At 53.9% G+C, this 23028-nt stretch overlaps 3 protein-coding genes across 5 annotated transcripts in view; 1 reads left to right on the top strand and 2 right to left on the bottom strand.

Annotated features, from left to right (window-relative positions):
- The window catches only part of AHNAK (AHNAK nucleoprotein), a 32568-nt gene extending 30510 nt beyond the window's left edge, over positions 1–2058 (bottom strand). For 2 of the 3 annotated variants that reach the window (XM_085010853.1, XM_085010855.1), the window contains exon 1: positions 1912–2058. The gene's annotated coding sequence lies outside the window, so the exon portion shown is untranslated. Of the gene's footprint in view, positions 1–940; positions 1086–1911 lie in introns of those variants that run through there. The other variant, XM_085010854.1, reaches the window with a different exon arrangement.
- LOC146405080 (uncharacterized) lies at positions 483–14311 on the top strand. Its single transcript, XM_085010292.1, has 4 exons — positions 483–566; positions 1524–2258; positions 6678–6762; positions 11602–14311. Exons 1-4 carry the CDS (start codon positions 483–485, stop codon positions 11703–11705), a joined length of 1008 nt encoding a protein of 335 aa, XP_084866418.1. The 3' UTR covers positions 11706–14311.
- Positions 12583–22672, bottom strand: EEF1G (eukaryotic translation elongation factor 1 gamma). The gene is given in 10 exon segments (NM_001444509.1): positions 12583–12818; positions 13038–13162; positions 13246–13418; positions 16119–16323; positions 16674–16803; positions 19463–19606; positions 20351–20493; positions 20649–20712; positions 21395–21553; positions 22642–22672. Coding segments are annotated over 10 exon segments (1314 nt in total). The 5' UTR covers positions 22654–22672; the 3' UTR covers positions 12583–12659.
- Between the last annotated feature and the right edge of the window lie 356 nt (positions 22673–23028).

The following is a 23028-nucleotide window of genomic DNA, read 5'->3' as shown; positions in this document are numbered from 1 at the left end:
AGCCTCCCTCCTTCCCTCCTCCCCACTCCCTTGACTTCACCTGTAGCCACAGGCCACCACCCCCCAGCCCCTGCACCCCAGGCATCACTGTGTCCCACAAAAATCAACCCAGTTCCTATCACTTGTTAGGCTGCACCCAGAAGAGCACGGGATCCTACAGTCAGGGGCTGGAGTCTAGTAGAGAAAACTTTCAAAACCAGTTATTGCTGGGGTGGGGTGGGGGGTGGATTATTGGGAGCCCAGCGCTATGCTGGGGACGCAGAGGTAACTAGCTGGATCCCTTTTTCTCTGGAAAGTCCAAGTCATTCTCGAAGGAGCACATTGCCATGGGAGGATCCCACCCTGCCTTTCCACAAACCCACTCTACGGAGCAGGGCACTCAGCAGCAGGCTCCCTGGAGGGACCTCGCCACCTCCACCCCGGCAGCCACGCCCTGCGAAAGGCGCGAGCACGCACAAGGCACACAATTCTCGGTGACCGTAATGCGCAGAGGCGCCGAAGCCGTCCCCACGTGGTGCCTGGAGCCCAGCGAGTGCCCTGAGATGCCCACTCCGCGCTCCTCCCACGCAAGGGGCACAGCCGGCCCTGCTTAGATCCCACGTGTCCCTCGTGGCCAGCGAGGGGCTGCGCCCCCGCATCCCGGCGCCCTGGCACTGCAGGGGGGCCCGAGCCCAGCCAGCCGAGGGCCAGCCCTCGCACATCGCGCACCCTCTCCCTGCATGGGAGAGCCTTACATAACACAGCTCTATGAACACACCCTAAGCCCAGGGCCTTTCCCCCTCCACCGCACGACCTCGCCCCCCAGCCGGCTCTCCAGGAGCGCGCCTCTGGAGTGAAGGGCTCCAGAGCAGGCAGCCGAGCTCTCCTCCTACGCCAGCCGCGATCCTGCCCCCGCCCTCCCACACAAGCCCCTTCCACCCCCCTCGCCTTTGCCCCTCACCACTCCTCCCCGAGTTCTGGTTTGAATTAGTCACCGGCTCCAACCACCACATTCCTCAGGCTGCTGGCGCCAAGCCAGGCGCTGGGGCGGGGGCCATCCCGCCAGGACGGGTTTGGGAGTGGAGTGGGGAGAGAGCACCGCCTCTAAAGGGGAAGGGGCGGTCCCGAGGGCTGGGCCGCAGCACAACCCCCCCCCTCCACGCCCACCCCAGTGCAGGAATCTCCCTAATTATGTCCCCCACCCCCACTCCCACCCGTCCCGCTGCGGGGCGCGCAGCAAACTTCCAGGCTCCGCCGCCCCTGCGGAAGAAGGGAGTTTTCTGGAGCCGGGAACACGGAGAGGCAAGACCAGGGCGGGGCAGCTAGAAGGAGGCAGAAGGGGCTGCCAGGAGCAAGAAAGGGAGAGGCTGGTGGTACAGAACTGGGTGGGGCCGGGAGGACTCCAGACGCGAAGTCAGGGGCGGAGGTGTGGGGAGCTGGGAGGGGCAGCAGAGGGGGTTCACAGCGCTGGGGCGCAGGGGCGCCGGAAGGGGCCGAGGGGCCGCGCGGCGATCTCGGAAACTTCTCCAGTAAACATGGAATAGAAACGGAGCAGCGCGCAGAGCCACCGCCCCACGGAGAAGGAGGGGGTGGGACAGGGGGCACCAGGCCAAGAACGGGCGCCCAGCCCTGCAGCAGGGACGACAATCAGCCCTCGAGAAAAAGACGGACTGGAGGAAAGCGCGCCTCACAGAGATTTTCCAACTTGCCCAACTTGCGCCCCTGCTAGCTCCCCAACTCCGGAGGCAGAAGTCCCGGGGCGCGACACGTCGCCTGCCGGTGCGGCCCTGGGCTGCCCACCGCGTTCCAAACTGAACCTTCCCAGTGACATTCACCCAAAGCGCCTCGCCCAAGCCCTGCCACGCACCTCCCCTCGCGCGTTCCCAGCGTCCCGTTCCCCAGATCGCGCCGCGGTGCGCCCGGCCCCCCTACCTGTGCGCTCAGCCCCAGGGTACAGCCATAGCCGGCGCGGGGCCCGAGGTCGCGGTACTGCGGCAGCTGCAGGCGGCGAGCCCCGGTCGGGGCGGGTCCGGCAGGGCGGGCGGTGCAGTCCCCGCGGCGGAGCTGCTCCGAGTGGCCGGGCCCCCGCGCGCGGAGGCGGCTCTTGTAACTCCGGCTGGGGCGGGCGGGTCTGCCCCGAGCTGTGGGGAGAGGGCGGGGCCGGGCGGGGCCGGAGCGGGGCTGGGACAGGAGAGCAGGGCCGACCCTGGAGGGACCCGGGAGCGGGCTGCTGGGAGCGCACAGGGGGGCGCAGGGACCAGGGTCGCCGCACGTCCGAGGTACTGCCTTCCCCTCTCCCCATCCACTGCCCCCGGCCCAGCCCGGGCCTGGGTCTCCCGGCAACGTATGCGGCGTGTGGCTTCTCCTGCAAGAAACTCCTCGAAGCTCCCTGGGGCTCATCCTCACGGCCAATCAGCCCATTTTGCAGCCCGTCAGGATCAGGGGGTTCCGACTGCGGCTTGGGGGCTTGGGTGACTCAACCGCGACCTCCAGCCTGACGTGGACTTTGAGTTTTCTCTCAACACAAGGCACCTACCCTTCCACTCCTCTAGGCCCCAGGCTCCTCACTCGCTTCCCAGGCTCCACGCAAACTCGCCCGTTTCTCACCTTCCCTCTTTCTGGGGGTCTCGCAGCCCACCCCACCCCCCGAGAATCGGCCTGGAGACGTTGGCCCCACCTGCTGGCGTCAGGGTCACCCAGTGCCCCTTGTCGCCATGCTGCTCCAGCTGCTCCACCGACCCGGGAGGCAGGCCTGCACCCCTTGGAGGAGCAGAGCCTGCTGCCCCCGCCCCACCCAGACTCCGCTTTCCCTCTTTCTACCCATTTCTTCTCGGACCCTCTCTCCGAGCCCCTCCCCCACCCCACCCCCACGTCCAGGACGCCAAGTTTCCAACTTTACAGCCATTTCCCACAGCCACTTCTAACTCCAGGGAGATTTTATTAAAGGCTTAATGATGGGGTGCGGGGTCCTTCTGGCTACACCCCCATTCTCTTCTTCCCCCACGAATCCTCTCATCCTCCCTCCCAGTCGGCCACCCCCTGCCCACATCAAGCCAGAAGGCTGGGGAAGGGAGACCCCGGGCTGGGGAACCCGAGAAGACCTGGCCCCGGGCAGGAGTGCCCTCCTCACTGCAAGACCATGAGTGGGCTGGAGCTGAGACCAGCAGCCCTGTCCTCTGAAATGGCAAACATGTTTACAGGCTAAAAATACCCAACAGCCAACTCTGCTGCCAGCCCTGGGGGCTGTGTCCCAGGTCCAGTTACCGGCACAGGGTACAGGAGTGGGGGAGGGAAGAGACAGCGAAAGGAGCCACAGACTGGCAGACACATATAATGGACACAGAAAGGTGGAAACCCATGTGTAGACATTCAGACAGGCATAGACATGCAGACACACAGACAAAGCACAGACTTGGGCACCAGTGTATTCTCTCTCTTTCTGTCTCTTTCTCTCTCTCTCTCTCTCTCTCTCTCTCTCTCTCTCTCTCTCTCACACACACACACACACACACACACACACACACACACACACGGTGACTCAAACCCAGAGCAGAAGCGCTTCTATCACCTATATCACAAGCACACAGTCAAAGACCCAGACTTTTTTTTTTTTTTCTTTGATTTTTTGGGCCTCACCCATGGCATATGGAAGTTCCCAGGTTAAGGGTCGAATTGAATCAGAGCCACAATTACTGGCCTACGCCAGGGCCATAGCAACGCCAGAGCTTTGTCTGCGACCTACACCACAGCTCACGGCAATGCTGGATCCCCAACCCACTGAGTGAGCAGGGCCAGGAATCAAACCTCCGTCTTCATGGATACTAGTTGGGTTCCTTACCACTGAGCCAGGATGGGAACTCCCCTGACTTTCTAAAGAATCACCTCCACCTCCATTTTGTTCTGCACCCCTTTCCCAGCACTTATCTTAAAGAAAAAAACCTAAACTTTTCAACTTTGGATGTTTCAAAAAAAAAAAAAAAAAAGAGCTAATTATCTCCTATACCAATGGCTTTAAAATTGTATTTCACTTTATTTATTTTATTTTATTTTTTAAATGTTTTTTATTAAAGTATAGTTGATTTTATTTCACTTTATATGACACTTATTCAGCTTCTTTTTTTTTTTTTTTTTTTTGGTCTTTTTAGGGCCGCACTCACAGCATATAGAAGTTCCCAGGCTAGGGGTCAAATCAGAACTGTAGCTGCTGACCTACGCCACAGCCACAGCGACACGGGATCCGAGCCACATCTGCAACCTACACCACAGCTCGTGGCAATGCCGGATCTTTAACCCACTGAGCAAGGCCAGGGATCGAACCCACGTCCTCATGGATATTAGTTGGATTCGTTACCACTGAGCCACTGCAGGAACTCCCTACTCAGCTTTTTAAATATGGACTGAGAATACAGATAAAGTGGCCTGTGATCCTACGAGTCAGATGCTCCTTGCTGTTTCTGAAATAAAGTCAATACCTCCATAGGGGGAAGGATGTCAGTACAGAAAAGTAGAATAGAAAGTAAATGATCCCATCTCCCCCCCATCCCCATCCCCCTCCCCCTCCCCCAAACCACTGTTGACTGTTTACCAGAGGATTTTTAACTTTACAAAGTGAATCATTTGGTTCCTTGAAAGTGCAAGGGTCTCCCATGCCTATTCAAAGAGGAGCTGATTTACAGCTAGGTTTTCAGAAACATAGCTATGATGTGACATATGCCACAAAGACATAGGGGGTCTGTACTGAGGGCCATGGGAGTTTGGAGGGAGGCACCGGACCAAGAAAGGAAGAGTGGGCGAGGGTGTGGCTATTGCGCCCTTACCTAGCTAGGGCTCCATCAGCCCCCCAGGAGTGAAAGAGCAGAGGCTAGTGTCCTGGGCTCAGAGCCAACCTATCTGCTCCACTGTTTGTTCTGGCCACACTCTTGGTCAACAGAGTAGATGGGAGAGGCTGGTTTGGGGAGCAGCCATGGAGGAGGGATTACTGTCCAGGTGGGCAGGGGTGTCAGGATACCTGTAGGGGGGGGTGGTCTTGGGGTCTGGCTCCTGCCCCATTCCCAGCTAGAAGGGTAGAAAAGGGGTAACCTAGACCCTGCCCCCTAAGAAAGCACGGTCATGCTTGCCTGGAACTAGAGCCTGGGGTTTCCTAAGTTAACCTCCTCAGCCCCAGTGAAGGGAATGTTTTCCAGTTTTCAGTGATGCAACTTAAGACACACACTTTTAGAAACTTCTGCCAACCTTTCTCCTCCACCTACTGCTGTAGCCCCCACCCCTCACTCCCCAAAACTACCGTAACAGTGACTGTGTCTATCACTGCTACCTGCAGGCATTTCAGGCGTTAGCTCATCTAATCCTTACACAGAGGAAGGAAATGGTTTCAGAGCGGGGAGGGTAGTGATTTACCTAAAATCACACAACCCTCAGAAGCAGAAGTCAAAGCTCCCAGCAGCATCGAAGCATCCATGAGGGCAGGAATTATTTGTTCTCTGCTGTATGCTCCATGCCTGGAGCAGGGGCTGGCACGTAGCAATCACTTGAGAATGCTTTGTTAAACGAGTGGTGAATGAATGAATGAGTGAATGAATGAATTACAGGTATAACTGCCCCCAAAGCCAGTTCTTTATACAAATAGTATCCTGCACCCCCACGATTCCCAGATGGAGAAATCTGAGCTACCCCTTGCTCTCAGCCCCTGGGAGTGATTTTCCCAATGCGTAGGTCCCTCATGCAGCTGCACACACATTTACTGTGCGTCCAGCACTGGGCCAGGGCCCACTGGTGGTGGTGGTGGTGCTCGTGCAGGTAGAGGAGAACTTGAAAGATGGAATCTCCGCCCTCAAGGCACTCAGTCCAGAAGAAACTAGCCTCTGATGCTGCCTTACCTCGTACTCCAAGTTCCCTGCAGGTTCTGTGCTTTGGCAAAACTGGACATTATCTTTTCTAGTTGTGTAAAGAATGTCATGGGTAATTTGATAGGGGTCGCGTTAAATCTATAGATTGCTTTGGATCATATGGCCGTTTTAGTGCTATTAATTCTTCCAATCCAGGAGCATGGGATAGCTTTCCATTTCTTTGAATCTGCTTTAATTGTTCTTGACTAATGTTTCATAGTTCTCAGTGTATAAGTCTTTCACCTCCTTAGTCAGTTTATTCACAGGTATTTAATTTCGGAGGGGTGTGATTTTAAAAGGTATTATTTTTTAAATTCATTTCCTAATATTTCATTGTTAGTATACAGAAATGCAATTGATTTCTGAATCCTAATCTTGTATCCTGCTGCTTTGCTGAGGTCTTTTCTTCCAGGTCTTTTAGACCACTAACTCACGACCCCCTACACACACACAAAAATTTTTTTTTTTTTTTTTTTGTTTGTTTGTTAGGGCCACACCCACACCCATGGCCCTAAAGGTTCCCGGGCGAGGGGTCGAATCAGAGCTGTAGCTGCCATCCTACGCCACAGCCACAGCCACGACAGATCTGAACCGCGTCTTCGACCTACACCATAACTCATGGCAAAGCCAGATCCTTAACCCACCGAGCAAGGCCAGGGATCGAACCTGCGCCCTCATGGATACTAGTTGGGTTCATTAACCACTGAGCCACAACAGGAACTCTAGACACACTATTTTTTAGTTACAAGGAGTCTCTTTCGGTGGCGACATTGCAAGGAAACGCTTTGTTTCATTCTCTTCTGTCAAAATAAGGGCTCCCTAGGGATTGGAGAGGACCTGCCCACCATCCTTCAGAGCATCCCACACCGCAATCCGCCAGACTCGCTGGAAAAGCCAGGTACGCTCTGGGACTCGTCATCATGGGGATACCGGGATACCCCAGCTTTCCTAGAAGTGTCACTCCCTCCCCCGGGGGTTCCCTGATATGTATGTAGTGTGTGTGTGATGAACCTCCAGCTCCTTTGTTGCCAAGCAACGTGCCTCTGTTTTGTTCTTATTATGCCTGTTTCCATAGCAACCACCCAAGGGCGCCCCGTGGGCAGGCCCTGGCCAGGGGATTCCCCTTCCCCGCCCTTCGCAGCCACAGGCCCCTTCTCTGAAATCTGTGTGTTATGAGGAAGAAAATATGCCAACTGCTCACAAAGTCATCGTGGCTTTTAAACTGGGATCCCAGAAAGGAAAGGAAGTGAAGTGTGCAGTCTGCTTGAGGTGTCTTTGCAGGCAGACTTTTTCCCCAGGGATGAGGGCCCTTTGGCACGTGAGCCGGCACGTCAGCCTTAGAAGCACAGGAATTACTGTTACCCCTTCTTTGAGCCACATGGGATCTCCCAGACTCCACACCCCCCTCCCCCATACACACACACACCAGCCCAGAGATGAACATCCCGGCCAAACACCAGGCCCTTCTCCATTGACTTTCATCCATTCCTAATCTGTCATCTGCCCCAGGCCAGTTGAATAGCAAGCTTACTGGGGAATGCTGGGATCCTAACATTTTCAAAGCCATTCTCCAACCCAGACTCCTAACCCAAACTCAAAATAGGAAGCCACGCCAAGGAAAAGTCCTCCTCCTCCAGGTCAACTCAAATCCTAGGCTGTATTTAAACCTCGGGCTTCAAATAAGGAGTTCCTGAATTACTCAGATCGGACAGCCGGGGGATATCTGAAACCCTCCCATTACCCTTGGTCCTAATTGAAATCTTCAGTCCCAAGCAGAACCCGAGTTAAAGCTGATTAGAAAACAAGAGACGCAGGGCTCTGAGTAGAGACTCTGGTAGGTAAGAAGGCAAGGTGGGGGGGCAGGGGGCGGCGGACACACCGGGACAGCTAGAGTCCCAGAGGCACAGAGAGATGACCGGTGAACTGGGGGAGGGGGGGTGCTGGGGGAGCGAAAAGATAGTAGAAAGGGGGACCCGAGATTAAGGGAAAGAGGTGGCAAAACAGGACTGGATGAGGCCCTGAAGGAAGGAGGGAGGGAGAGAGAGAGGAAAAAAAAGAGCCTGGAGCTGAGCTAGGGGCTGGGTGGATGGACTTGTAAACAGGAGCCGAGGGAGGGAGCTGGAATGAGCGGAGCAGCCAACGCCCCAGCCAGCTCCCCTCCCCAGCAGGGAGCGGGGCGCGGGTCGGGAGGGGCCGGAGAGAGGAACACCAGCCTCCTCGCCCCTTTTTGGGAATCTGCCTTTCTCCCGCCCTTTCCGACTTCCTCGGCTTTTCCCCCCCGGTTCCTGGGGAAGAGGAGACCAGCCGGGGTTTCTCCCCCTCCTCTGCTCACACTTCCCAAGTCCAGTTTAAGGAGATCAGGCTGAGCAGGGAAGGAAGGGCCAAGGCTGCCCAGAGCCTGAGTCACCACATAGTTGAGGTTCCTGTCACTCGAAGTCCCGCCTCTGCTACACCCTGTGCCCTCTGCCCAGCCCAGGACTTGGATCGCTGGGGCCGATCCTGCCCCAGGACTTGCTCCACTTCCACGCTTCTTCCCCGGGTCAGGGCTGCCTTACTTGGGCTGCTGGCAGCCTTGGATACCGCCTTCTCTTCGCTTCCAAAACCTAGTGTGCTCGGCCCACAGCTTTTGAGGGAGGCGCCCTCCCGATGGTTTTAGGAGCAAAAGTGACTCAGTGAGTGGCCGCAAGGACTGGGGAAAGGGGAGCATGCACCCCTGATAAGTCACTTCCCCTCTGCAGTTTCCTTTCAGGTAAAAGGAAGGGACTGCTGGCTGCGGTCTCCCACATTCAGTCAGTCTGAGTCAAAGAGATGGAGCGTTGCTATTGAAGAGTGGGATAAAAGGGGTGTGTCTGCTAACCCCTGTCCTAACAGTAGGAGTGGGCGGGGTAGGGCACAGGCACTGCCACCATAGGGCAGCCAACACCCTAGGCAACTGCGTGACTCAGGCCCGCACAGAGGGTGACTGACGGGAAAGCACCCATGGCTCCCTTGTGAGTCAGGGGAAAACGCGGATCTCCCTGAAGGATGACTGGACAGGGTCCGCTATCACCAACTCTCCCTTACATCTAGAAAGCTTCCGAATCCAGTGTGGGTCCCCACTTCCTTTGATGAGCCCCGGGGCTCACCAGACTGCCTCCCTGGCCTGGCTTCCACTCCTCCTGCCTGGCCTTGGCAACCCCTCCGCCCTCAACGCTGTAGCCCTCCCTGACCCTCCAACAGTTCCCCTCGTTTACCCCTTGGCTCTGCCCATCCTCACTGTCCACCCCCATCCTGGCCGAGCCAGCCAGATGATTGCAAAAGGGCTGAGCCAGCGGGAGAGGCCCTCACATGACAGCTGCTCTTGCTGCAGAGGGGAGGGGGCAGCTGGAAGTAGAGGGAGGCACATTCCATGGGAGATCCGATCAGAAATAGCCCCAAACCCTGAATGACCATCCAGCCCTGGCTCAGCACCACTCCTGCCCATTGTGTAAAACAAAGTAAGGTCAACAGGCTCCCTCTGGAATCCGCAGGAAATCAGGAAAACAAAGGGGCGGGGGCGGCAAAGCCACGGGAGGGGAGGGGGCTTTAAGAATGAAAGTAATCCAGGAACATCTCAAGGTCCAGGGTCGCCTAGAATACCTTGGCCATTGAACCAGCCCCACCTGCCCAAGGTATTATCCCTCCCTCGTCTGAGATTCGAGTGAATAAAGGGCTGCTCCCCAGTGACCCCCATTATCCCCCACTCCACCCATCCCTGGGGTGCCAAGGCACTGGGACACCCTAGTCATTCCACCGGAGTAAAACGACAACCTCCTCTGGGAGTCATGCCAGCCTGATTAGAGCAAACAGACAAGAGCAGGTGGCATAGTTTCTCTAACCTTTCAGGAGCGCCAATATTTTAGCTCCACAGCATTAGGGGAAGAATAGAGAAGGTGGGTACCTCAGAATTACATTCAAACATCCAGGCGACCAAAGTAAGTCGCCCTGGAGGTTACAGTGCCCTGGAGGTACCACTGATGGGGTGAGCCAAGGAAGCCACAACCACCTAAGAAAACCCATCTGATGCACGGAGGGAAAGTTCTGAGTTCTGAGGACACAGTGCCGGTTGCCATGAAAACCAGAGGATTAATTTCTGAAATGACTGGGTGGAGTCTTCAGAGCACTCATTCCTCTCCTTTCAAACAGTCTAGACCCTTCCCCCACCGTTCAAAAGGGGAAGTGGCACATTTGGGGCATGTGGGCAGCTGCTGGAATGGGTCTGACCCAGTGTGAGCAGCAGCTGTCCAGCTCCAGATCCAACCAGGACAAGAAGACAATCCAGGTCTTTCTTGGAAAAACTTTAAAGGCTTTTGACTGTTTAATAAGTGACTTAGGCAAGAGAGCCAACAAAGCTAAAATAGCCACTTTTGACTAGTATCTACTGGTTTATCTCGGCCTCCCATTCACACTCCAGCCTCTGCAAAGATTTTACTGGCAGTCAAATGCACCTCTGAGCCCCAGCCCCATCTCCAGTTTCTCACCCTCCCTTTCTGGAGGCTCTGAGATTCTGCCCAGTATGTGGATGAACTAGTCGCCTCCTTCCCCCATTCTATCCCAGTTCTCCAGGATCGTGCCCTGTCCTCAGCCCCCAACCCACTTACAGCACCAAGGCCCCTCCCTTTCTGCCCTGGGACCCCAGCCACAGCCCGCCGCCCGCCCGCCGCGGATGGGCCCTGGGATGCCACCTCCAGCGTGAGGCACATCGGAAAACGGCCACACAGCAAGGCCCTCATTGGCTTCCAGTGGCGAGTCAGGCGGGACCAGGAGCGCCCCCCGCCCCGCGCTGGGAGGAGCGTGGGGCGGGGAAAGGGGCGGGGCTCCAGCGAGCCATGCAGGGGAGAGGGCCCCAGCCGGATCCTGGAGGGCGCAGTCCGAGTCCCCAGCACGCCGGGGAGTGTGACTCAGGGCTCCCCGGGGCAGGGCGGGGACCGAACCAACTCCAGATGTACTCCCCCCCCCCTTCCCCGCCCTACATCTGCTGGAAACTCCGGCTGTTAACCCCTTTCCTGCCTACCCCTGCGGGGCAGAAGCCCTCCCACCCCCACCCCCACCCCCACCCCCACCTTGGAGGCCAAAATCAAGCCTTCCCGAGGCCGCAATCTCCTTGGGCCTCCCACCCCACCTCCTGTGGCTTGTGGGTCCTGGCCCTCCCCCAAGCGCAGGCCTAGCCTCCTCCAACAACCTGGCTGCACTCCTAGGCAGTTTGGTGCCCAGGCACAGGAGGCAGGACCTGTGGGTGAGTCACTCTTCCTGCAGTAGCAGAGGGAGGCGAGGAGGCGGTCCAGGGCCCCCAGGCTAGAAACCCCCCAGTCCACGTGGGCTGCCAGGCCCGCTGCTGCCCACCCAGAAGGACCGCCTCCCTTTCCCCGGGCTTCTCTTCTCGGGCCTGCCCTCTCAAACCTACTTGCACAGCTCGATCTCTCCTGCCTCAGCTCTGGGGAAGACTAAGGATACCAGGAAGGTCGTGAAGATTACAGGAGCCAAGGAGCAGGGGGTGTGGTGGGACTGGAAGGGGAGTCTGACAGGTTCTGTGAGGCCCCAGCAACCAGCTCAGGGCACACCCTGACCAGCACCCAAGCACCTTTAGATCCTATCCAAGAGGAGCCCAGAACACTCAGAAGCAAAATAGGTAGCAAGTTTGGATCAAATTCAAAACAGAACTACCAGGGAGCAAAATGAGCAAAACCAACCCACCTCTCCCCTGCCCATTTATTCACAGAACCCCAACCGCAGTCAAGGTACCAGCCAGATTACAGCCCCACCACTCAAAAGCTGCCAGCCCCCCACCTGTATCTGCAAAGTTCGCTTTCTTCACCTCCCTAGCCGACACCTCCCCTTGGCTTTGTGCTTGGGCTAGAGATGGGAGAAAAAGCCACAGAAAACCAGACCTGGAGACCAAAGGCAGTCGCGAGTTTGTGCATATGCTTCAAAATGTGAATCAAACTAGAGGTTCCCAACTTCACCTGAGCTCTTACATTTACAGGAAGATTTTCAATGCTCTTCAGAAAAGACAATCAGAGCAGAGGCAAGTTCTCTGAAAAGGCTCAAAGGAAAAAAACCAGCAGGGTTGTTAAGCGCCATTTATGACTGCTCTCCATTCCAGGAAGCGGCGGCAGGGCGTGTTGAGGACAAGCTCCGTGACACCCACTGCGTTCAAAATCCTGCCCCCACCACCTAAGAGGTGCGATCACAGGGAAGCTTCTTAAATCTCGGAACCTCACTTTCTGGTTAGAAATCCGGGACATCCCAGAAATGACCCACAGCCAGGTCAGGGCCAATAGGCCAGTATCTTTTCTAGGAAGTCTGTGCCTGGTCTTGCTGCCTGTCGGAAGGACTGACAGGTTGCTGACACACCTCATCTGCACACGGTGCTCTCAGCTCATCAGCAGGCATCTTCTCCCTTCACAGGGAGATCTGGAACCTGATCCCTAGGAATTAAGAGTTACAAAGCCCCATGTCTCCACCTCCCAACTGCACCCAGTCTTTCACAGGTGGGCTAGAAGATGGTCGTCACAGCAGAAGCAGGGGAATTAAAAAAAAAAAAAAAAAAATTCAGAATTGAGGAGAACCCTCTTTCTGCTCTTCTGAAGACGTCTCTGCACAGGGAGGTCCCGCAGGCACAGACAGCGCCTTGCTCCAACATATCTCCTCCCCTTTGAAGAAGCCGTCACCCACAAAGGAAGCGGGACAGAAAAGGGTGCAATGTTCAGTTTCCTTTAATGACCCCCACTCTCCCTGAAGGGCAGAAGCAGGCTGCTAGGCGATGGCAAGAGATGTTCACTTGAAGATCTTGCCCTGATTGAAGGCTTTGCCCACATGCTGGTAGGCCCCCTCCCAGGAAAAGTATTCTCGAACCAGCGTCTGGGTCTCCTCGCTGCCAGGATCCAGTTTCCGCCACGTGTATGACTCGTAGTCCACCTGCCAATCTGGACTCAGCTGGGGAGAAAACGCCAGGTAAGAACCATGTGGTCAGGTTATCAGGCATTGTCCTGCACCCGTCACTTCCAACTCAGATCCCCGCCATCAGAGCCCAGGACTCTGGTGAGCATGAGCTTGACAGCGCCTGCCTGCACACACTCCTTGAACCCCCCCGAACCCCACCTGTATCCTTGCCCCACCTCAAGGAGACAGACTTCTCCCCTGCACCTTCCTCACCGGAAAGGCAAGCTCCTGGCCTCGGAAGACCCAGACTCCAGAAATGGAGCTGCTGTTGTTGGTTCCAAAGAGAATGACACTGGCAAAGGCATTCTTCCTCAGCTTGTCCAATCGCTGGAACATTCCTGAAGGGCAAGGAAGACCATTCAGCCTTTGAAACCACGTCACCTTAGCCTCCCTTCCTCTTCCCAGAGCCACCGCTCCTCACCAGTGATGAGGTTGCAGCTCATGAAGGTCTGGGTGAGCTCTTCAGGGAAGCGGTACTCCGAGTACCACAAGGACCAGCCATCCTTATCAAAGTGCTCCCAGAAGTACGGCAGCGCCACAGAGAGTGTGTCCTCGTTGGAGTACTTGCGCTTAAATTCGTCCAACACAAAGGTACTGAATGAGGAAGAAAAGCCAGGTCAAGTGAAGAAGGTCCTACTGAGCCAGGCTAAGAGAAGTTAGGGGTGTTTCCACGCAAATGCACTCCATTAAAGGAAATCACTGGACTGGCAGATGGGCATCACCTTCCAAGCGAGGAGAGCTGGAGGGTATGAACAGGGGCCCAGGGCAATCCCTTGGTCCCTACCTGCACCCTAAGTAATAAGCTAGGCAAGTGCAGGGTAGGAGGGCCCAAGGGAGAGCTGTCCCAAGAAAGGCACGGTGAGCTGCTGCCCCCTGGTGGAGACACGCGGGGAGGACTCCTTTTTTGGTGCCCGCCAGCCTCTCTGGGGCGCTCCCCTGTGAGTCACACACACACAGTTCCTGACTCACCCTAGTCTCTGCCCCCCCCAACACACAGGCCTCTTCCGGTTACACACACTACACGTGATGACAGCAATGTAAGCAGCGAACAGTTTCAAAGGCCCTCCTCCCCCCAAACGCTACACCCATGTCCTTTAGTTATTCTTCCCAGAATCAAATTTAGATGGTGAATAACCCTCAGGTTCAGGTTCTTTTTGAGGCAACCCAGAGCACACTGAGCCAAGAACACCAGCATTCATATAGGAGAGGTGCTTACCCGCACTCTGTAGGGTTCTTTCTTTCTTTCCAATTATAAAAACACATGCTGACTGAAGAAAACCACTCACAATGCCAGCAAACAAGGTAACTAATTAATATTTTCATGTATTTCCCGCTGATTTTCCAAAGATGGTGCACGTAGTTCTATGTCTTACAGAGTTTGCTCATTTACTACTGCCTGGCCATCTGAGAATGTTCTGCAAATGTTTTAATGGCTAAATAATCAATCTTCTACTGCATGAATGCGCCATAAACCTATTAACTCCCCCCCACTGAATGTTTAATTGGTTCAAGTATTCATGAGTATAAATAATGTCAGCAAACCCTGGAGTCAGAGACTGTTACCTTCCATCACAGTGTAACAAAGTTTCCTTCCAAAATGCACATCAGAGACCCCTCTGAGGAGCTTTTTCACACCTCAACCACCCAAGAAGTGGGGCTGGGGAGATCTTCTCCACCCCCTCCTTAACTGTTTGAACTTTATTCATGAACTTTATTCATGACCATGTGTCCATTGCCCCCCACCCCAAACTGACCACGGGCTCTAACAGCTCCGGAAACAAGTTTGGCTGGAAGGCCTTAAAAAGAACTAAAATAACCTGGGACAAATGAGTCTCCTCTTTTTGAAGGCATCACCTCTGAGTCATTAAGAATCCTGGGAAGTCATCTTGGCAGCCCAGGAGAGCACCACGGTGATGCAACAAGGGTGTTAATAACCATGCCCAGGAGCTCTCCTGTGGCACAGCAGGTTAAGGACTTGGCATTGTCGCTGCTGTGGTGCGGGTTCGACCCCTGGCCCGGAAACTTCCACATGCCGTGGGAATAGCTAAACACACACACACACACACTCCCCAAAGTGATACGAAAAATGCACAGCTTATTAAAGATTTTAAAGTTTACTGCCTGGACTGTACACACCTGATATATGTGAAAATCCCTAGCTAATAATTTCAGTGTCCAAGTTACAACAGCATAAATAACGTGGGCTGCTTATCACAGCTTCCTTACACATAGCAAAAGTCCTGCTCGCTCCTGACCTGCCCCTGTGCTAGATTCACGGTAAACCACTTTGATTCAGGAAGAAATACATCTGTTCACAGCAGCTGTGTTAGGAGCCTTCTTGTACAAAGTGCCCAGGAGGAAGAGCTCACAGCTACACCCCATGTTGCCCCCAAATGGGGAAGCAGTGACTCCTGCTGTCACCGCCCAGCACCATGGTGTCTGCTGTTTACAACTGGGCACGCTTACACCCACTGCCAGCGGCCACTTCATCCCCCACTCGAACCGCTATAAAACAGGAGGCTCACACATGGCTGCACCCAACAGACCATCCAGTGATGGGACAGATGGCTTTGGGAAAGGCAGAGTGGGAGAACAAAAGGAGAGAGAAAGCGAGCTAAGTGATGCATCCATGGAAGAGAGTTCTTCTAAGTGACTTGGAGCGGTGACTAAATAGAGATTTTGATGGCAGAGAACTGGGTATCCCACTTTCTTTCACAACTAAAAACCTCCCCTTTAAAGAGGATACCTACAGCCACCCATCTACTTCCTTCTCCTCGAGGGGCATAACTCCCCCAGTCTGGGAAATAAACCAGTCAGGGACTGCCTTTCTCTTAATGAGCAATTTTTATACAGGTGGATACATGGAAACAGCAAGACAATCAAAGGGGGCTGAGGTGATGTCTGCGACCTCAGCAAAGCCAGCCCAGCAGGGCAGATGCCGGGCTCTCTGCACTGCCTTCCTCCCCACACCCTCACCGTGTTAGTTCCGAACCACCTCAACTCTCAACAAGCACACAGGACTTAGCACTGAATTCTGGGTCTGTCTGCTTTCTTTGCTGGAAAGGGAGTGCTAAGAGTCCCAAATACCAGGCGCATTCGGAACTCGGTGTCTACCTTCAAAGTTCACCCAATTCTTGATGATAAAGTCAAGAAGTTACTTTATCTGCAGCAAAACTACATCTCTCAATCTTGTATGGACAACCTGCAACCCTAGGCCCTGGGAGTACAAGGGGGACACACAGGGGAGCACAGGCCTTCCTGGGCCCCATGCCCCCTACCCTCCAACATCCATACCTCTTGGGTAGGTGAGCAAAGGGATCCTTGGCCTTGGGCTCAGCAGCCAGCGCCTGCTCACACTCGTCCAGCTCCTCCTCAGGAGCAGGAGCAGCTGCCTTCTTCTCCTCTTTCCGCTCAGCCTGGGGCTTCTGCTTCTCTTCTCGAGAACCTTTCTCTTTCCGTGGGGTGTCCTTTTTAGGCTGACTCTCTGCAAACTTTTTAGCTGATGCAAAGGAAGGGAGAAAAATCACAGTCTGGCCACTTTCAGATCCTCCCAGACCAGGCACAAGGAGAGTGATGGAGATAAAGTGCCGGGTGGGACGGCTACGGGGCCTGGACTCCACTGCACATCCTCGAGCAAGAACGCAACCCTCAGCAACGAATACCTACGCGTCGCAATTCCACACACTGACACAAAGGAGAGTATGTGCGTGTATAAAATATTAGTTGCTACTTGGGACGCCCTACATTCTATGGGTCCACAGAACCCAAAAGCTAGACAGGAAGGCAAGGGGTTAAGAGCGAGCAAAGCAGCCCCTGACCCTGGGCACATGCTCCTCTACCTCGACTTACCATCAAACTGGGCCATCTTCTCACAGAGCTTCACCTCCCCCAAGACAGCCCGGAACTGGGGCTGGTTAATGCAGGTGAGGAACCAGCGGTTGGTATTGGGGAAGGCCTGGCGGAAAGAAGGCTCCAGGACCTGCCGGGATGCGGGAGTGGACACAGTCAGCGGAGGGAAAGATCTTGAAGCGTTTCGAGCCAGAGACAGAGAGACCCTTGTTTCTTTCTACGCCAAAGCTCCGGCTTCGCTTCAGCCCCCAGACCCCACCTATCCCTGGAGGGCCGTGTCCTTTTACCCTCCTGAGCTCTTTGCTGCAGTCCAAGCCAATGTAACAGGTGCCTGGTCCCATGCTCCATTCACCACGAATCTACTTGGGAGGAATATTTCTCTCAGGCCTTACTCCTTTTACCACGCCACTTCATACCTACCATCTCGAGCGTCAATAAAATCTTAAGGAGTTCCCGTCGTGGCGCAGTGGTTAACGAATCCGAGTACGAACCATGAGGTTGCGGGTTCGGTCCCTGCCCTTGCTCAGTGGGCTGACGATCTGGCGTTGTCGTGAGCCCTGGTATAGGTTGCAGACTCGGCTCGGATCTTACATTGCTGTGGCTCTGGCATGGGCCGGTGGCTGCAGCTCTTATCAGACCCCTAGCCTGGGAACCTCCATATGCCACGGGAGTGGCCCAAGAAATGGCAAAAAGACAAAATAAATAAATAAATAAATAAAAAATAAAATCTTAAAATTTGGGACCAAGAAAGAGCTATCGACTACTCGTTTTGCCAAATACTGAAAACTATCTATACCAAATACATGATGGGTGAGAGATATACTATGTGTATCATCAAACTTCTGAAAGTAAATAATGTTCAACAGCAAAAGAAATTTCAGTACAACAGATAGACCTTACACTCAGCTTCATGAAAAAGTCATTTTTTCAGTTTGCCAAGCTCAGGGCTGGTTCTACAGCACTTGTGCTCAAATTCTACTCTACAACTCCCTAGCTATATGATCTTGGCAAGTTATATTTTCTCCAACCCACGCAACAAACAAAAAATTCCACTTCGGTCCCTGTAAGGTGTTGGCACAGGCTCTGATACACAGCAGGTGTTTTTTCTTTGCTATTATCACCTAACTGTTCTGGACCAGCAGCAATTCAAGAGCTGCTGTTTAGGAACCAGCAACATGCCACTCCCTCCACCAAGCAGGCCAGGATTGAACCCGCGCTATAGCAGTGACCCGAGCTGCTGCAGTGAAACACCGCATCCTTAACCCACTGCACCACAAGAGAACTCCACAGACCTACTCAACCTCGACAGTGATTACTACCACCCTGGCTTTATAGCTGGCACAGGGGAAAATCAAGACCAAAGGAATTCTCTCTCACTCACTCACAAAAACGCACACCCACCCACCTATAACCAGTAAGCCATGAACTGATCCAGGTCTGTCTCCAAAGATCCTGACACTCAAACTACCACTCCTACCTCTGTCTTCACAACTAAGCACAACTGGGCTTCTCAAGAAACATGGGGACAAACGAAACATGTTAGCTGCCAAACAGAAACTCAACAGTACAAAACTTCTCAGAAGAGAAAGCAATTGTGGCTTAAGAAGTAGGGTAGGGGGTCTGAGGAAGGGAAAGAGAACCAGATACTTTTTTTTTCTTTTTGCATTTTCTAGGGCCGCTTCCCACGGCACATGGAGGTTCCCAGGCTAGGGGTCTAATCGGAGCTGTAACCGCCGATCTACGCCAGAGCCACAGCAACATGGGATCCGAGCCGCGTCTGCGACCTATACCACAGCTCATGGCAATGCCGGATCCTTAACCCGCTGAGCAAGGCCAGGGATCGAACCCGCAACCTCATGGTTCCTCGTCGGATTGTTAACCACTGCACCACGACGGGAATTCCCAGACATGACTTTCTTGACATAAGAGAAGCCATTTTTGGCCTACACCATTTTGCAATCTGAACCTGGCTGTAATGCTTGCTCCCAAATATATCTTAGTTATTAAGGACCTTAAGGCAACAAAAGGATGCAGAAAACAAGTGTTTATCAAGAGAAGCAACAGCAGCAAAGAGACAGTGTATCAGTCTTCCAGGCAAACACTGGCCTGAAGCGCCAGATCACCAGGTCAACTGGAGCATAAGGGATGACCATAACGACCTTTCCCCACCCTCGAGACTTCCATCAACTAACGCCTGGACTCCGCCAACCACCTGAGCCCCCATCACGAGTATGCGTGTACCCTCAGCTTAAACTCCAATTTTGCTGTTGGGAAAGATCCACGGTGTTTTCCTTACTTGCTGCAGGTAATAAATCTTCTGATCTTTGGCTTGGTTGTATCTTTTGGCTCGACACCCTTAAGAGGTGAGCCCAGGGAGTTCCCTCTGTGGCGCAGCAGAAACAAATCCGACTGATACCCATGAGGATGAGGGTTCGATCCCTGGCCTTGCTCGGTGGGCTGGGAATCCAGCATTGCCTTGAGCTGTGGACACAGGACGTGGCTCAGATCCTGAGTTGCTATGGCTGTGGCATTGGCAGAGCTGTAGCTCCAATGTGACCCCTAGCCTGGGAATTTCCATACACCTTGGGTGTGGCCCTAAAAAGAAAAGGAAAAAAAAAAAAAGAGGTGAGCCCAGTTTTCCAGGATCAGTAGTACTCAATCCTGGAACTGCTAAGGATGGTTACCTCAGACTCCCTCACACCAGCAGAACACGGGGTAACTTGGCAAGCTTCTCACTTTTTCTAACCCCCACCTGCCCTCTGCCAACACAGATTCTTCAGAAACTTCACCTGTTTGTAGAGCCACAACAGGGTGCACACAACTGTGATGTCAGCCAGCGTCACACGTTCGCCCACCAGAAAAGTCCTCGTCTTCAAGTGAGCATCCAGCAGCCCCAGAACTCGCCTCACCTCATCCTTTGCATTCTCTGTGGCCTGTTGGTGTAAAATGACTCAACTTAGCAGTGGGAACCAACCCCTGTCCTCGCCCTCCTCCCCCAATGAGAGAACTAAGCAGTTACTGCAGTGAGTCCTGGCTCATTTCACATGTATCAGAAATGAAGCTGTCAATGGAGTTCCCATCGTGGCGCAGTGGTTAACGAATCTGACTAGGAACCATGAAGTTGCGGGTTCAATCCCTGGCCTTGCTCAGTGGGTTGGGGATCCAGCGTTACCATGAGCTGTGGTGTAGGTCGCAGACGCGGCCCTGGCTCTGGCGTAGGCTGGCAGCTACAGCTCCTGTTCGACCCCTAGCCTAGGAACCTCCATATGCCACAGGTGTGGCCCTAAAAAGACAAAAAAAAAAAAGAAAGAAAAGAAGCTGTTAATGTTAAATTTCTTCACAGTGCAGTCTGGCTTCATGTCCCAAGGTATGGATCACTGTTGCGTATCTTTGAATTTTACAAGGAACTTTAGAGGTCATCTGGTCTAACCACTCCCTACCATTTGCTATAAACTTTCTACAGCAGAAACCCCTCGTCTGACCAGATGTCCCACTTCCACTGGGTCCACCTGACAAAGAATCCAGATACCACCAACAGCCCGGTGTTCCAAGCTCACACCCCAAGGATTGGGTATTTATTACCCACATATTCTGGGCACTGCCGTTCTTCAACTTTGAAGCTTTCGCATTCCCTGATATGGCCCTCGGTTTCTCCCCAAGTGCCCAGGCTCGCTCACCTGCTTGTTGTAGTGCATGATGCCCAAGGTGGGGAACACCCAGGTACTGGCGGGGGGCACGATGTCGCTATCGGCAAAGCTCACCCACTGCACCACCTGGGCTGCTGCCTCAGGAGTACTTCCCCGCAGCTCCTCGTTGCTCACTGCAGAGGCGGAACGCAGAGGTCAGAACTTTGGGATTATGCCAAAACCAATCCAAGCCCCTGAAAATTCGTCTCCTTGTCCTCCAGCTCCCCTCACCCTCTCCTACACCCTGTCACCTCCAGACCCTCCCATTCCCACAGCCACTGCAAATTACCGTAGTAGGCAATGGCATTGCTCTCGAACACACAGAATCCATCGTCACCCTCAAATGCTGGAACCTGGGGACAAAGCAGTCAAAAGCAAAATAAACGGCCGTCTCTCAAGCCCAGGAACTGAACGGTGTTGAAGAAAAGCTTTTATAGAAAGCTGACAACCTTTGCTCCTGATGCTAACTGAAAACTCAGGAACCAATACCATTTGCCATCTCTGACAATGTGAACTCACGTAAGAAACCCAAAAAACTTAGGTTTACTGTATATTTGTGTAAAATCCCTCAATCAAATTAACAAGTCGTTTTATCAATCAAATAAACCAAAGAAATCAAGCCTTTTATCTCTTATTATTCAAAGTATTACGGTTCTCCCCCACTGCAATCCATCTCCTCAACACTTAGCATGGTTATTCATGGTGACTTCCCCATCTCTGAAAGCCTCCCGGCGCAACGATTCTGCTTACCGTAGATATCTCATCTATTTGCACTGAAACCAGTCAAAACCCACCCTCTCCCACAAGACAAAGCAGCCTATGAATTTTAAAGGCAGCTCTGAACGATTTCTAACTACATAGAAAGCACAATTATCTCAAAATAAAAATCTTTTAAAGAATCTTGATATGTAGAAATAAACACACAAAAACCACGGAAAGCTCCCTTTTAACGATGGAGGCCATCTCCAGAGTGACACAACCTCGGTTCTTCTTGGATTCTGAGGACTAAAGTCCCCTCTCCACTTCCCTACTCACCTTACCGGCAGGAAATTTACGGAGAAATTCGGGGGTGTGGTTGGTTTGGCCAAAATGGAAGTGGGGTGGTGCGGAGAGCACGCGGACCTGAGCCCCGCTGTACTGAGCGGCAATGAGGGCTTTGAAGGCCCTCCAGTTTTCAGGATATGTGTACAGGGTCTGCAGGGAGAAGATGGGGAAAACGTTAATGACCAGAAGGGTCCCAGTCCTAAATGCTATCAGAAAATGACTCCCCTGAGCAACCCCAGTCTGCTCCAACTCAACTCTTTTACCCCCTCTGGTGCACCAGATTCTTCAGTATCTGCTGTCGTGTGTAATCAGAGTCCTCCGAAATACCAAACAGAACTACACACCAACTGCTAAATAAAGCTTGTTGACAGAGTTGACCTTCCCTAAGGACGACTCTAGAAGCATTCTCTTCCCCTCAAATACATCTCCAAGAAATCCACAGCTTCTAGCTTCCTCCGACTCCATCTGCTGACATACACACACCCCTCCCTTCCCAGAGCCCTGGTTCATTCATTCACGGTTACCCAGCGCCTGCCTTACTCCACTGCGGAGCCGCTCGCCTTTCAAAAGCATCACTCTTGTTTCCAAGACACACACACCGACCAAGACATTTCCAAGTCCCCCCTCGGAAGAGCCGCCGGAGAGACCGAATGGCATCTTCTCTTCCTAAGTCAACTTGGTCTCCCTATAAAACGATGAGCCATCCCTCCGGTCCTGTCCCGCCGTTGAGTTTCCCTAGTGGTGCCTTGTCTCCTTCTATTAATCTGGCCAGCAGGGTCCAGGTGGTCTGACTCCACCGTCCGGAGGCTCTTCCCGCTCCCAAACCTCCCTGCCGGACGACCCAGAACCTTGGTCAGCCGCACCTGCCCACAAAGACCCTCTTCTTCACTCTGTCCCTGGTGTTGCCCCACAAAACGGTCGCAAAAGTTCTGTCAACCTGCCCGATCCCACGTCTCGAGGCGGCAATGAACCCGAACCCCTTTCTCAGTCCCCAGACGGCCAGGATCCGGCATCCCTTTTCTCCTCTACCCCAGACCCTTCCACCTCTTTGGCCTCCGAGAGCCCCAGCCTCAGTTCCCCTCCGGGGCCTGGAAGCCCCTCTCTCTAATAGTACGGTCTCTAGACCCAGGATCAGTTCCCCACTCGGCTCCAAAACCTCTATGACACTAGCTGGCCCTACTGAGGCAGCGGATGGCGTCGGATACGGTGACCTGGATCGCCAGAGCCGGCAAACTTACCCCGGCCGCCATGGTGATTCCGCAGAGAAAGGGGGTGGGGCTCTCTGCGCTGCCGCAAAGTAAGCCGTCAGGGAGAGAAGGGAGGGGGGAAGGGGAGAGCCGTGGAGAAACAGCAGCCGTAAAGCGAGGACGGCATAGAGGGCATACGCACGACAGTTCGGTGTCCCGCGGCCGCTGAATGGAAAAAGAAGGGGGTGGGGCCTGCCGGCTAGCGCGGAAAAAGCTCGCGCCTGCGCAGTGCGGCATGGCCAATTCGCGTCCTGAGGTGGCAGCAGAAGGCGCGGAGGGAGGCGGGGACTGTGAGAACGAGCTGGAAAGCCGCCCCTTAGTAGCAACGTGGCACAGCTGCCAGCCCAGCGTCGCGTTCCTTGAAGCTCGAGGTAATTT

Source organism: Sus scrofa, chromosome 2 (genome assembly GCF_054392235.1).
Source record: "Sus scrofa isolate SSC_HxYL_T2T_F1_AM1 chromosome 2, Sscrofa_HxYL_maternal_Yorkshire_Landrace_v2.0, whole genome shotgun sequence".
In the NCBI taxonomy this organism is placed as follows: Eukaryota; Metazoa; Chordata; class Mammalia; order Artiodactyla; family Suidae; genus Sus; species Sus scrofa.
Note: the sequence above shows the minus strand (reverse complement) of the source record. Positions and strands in the feature narration are given on the sequence as shown.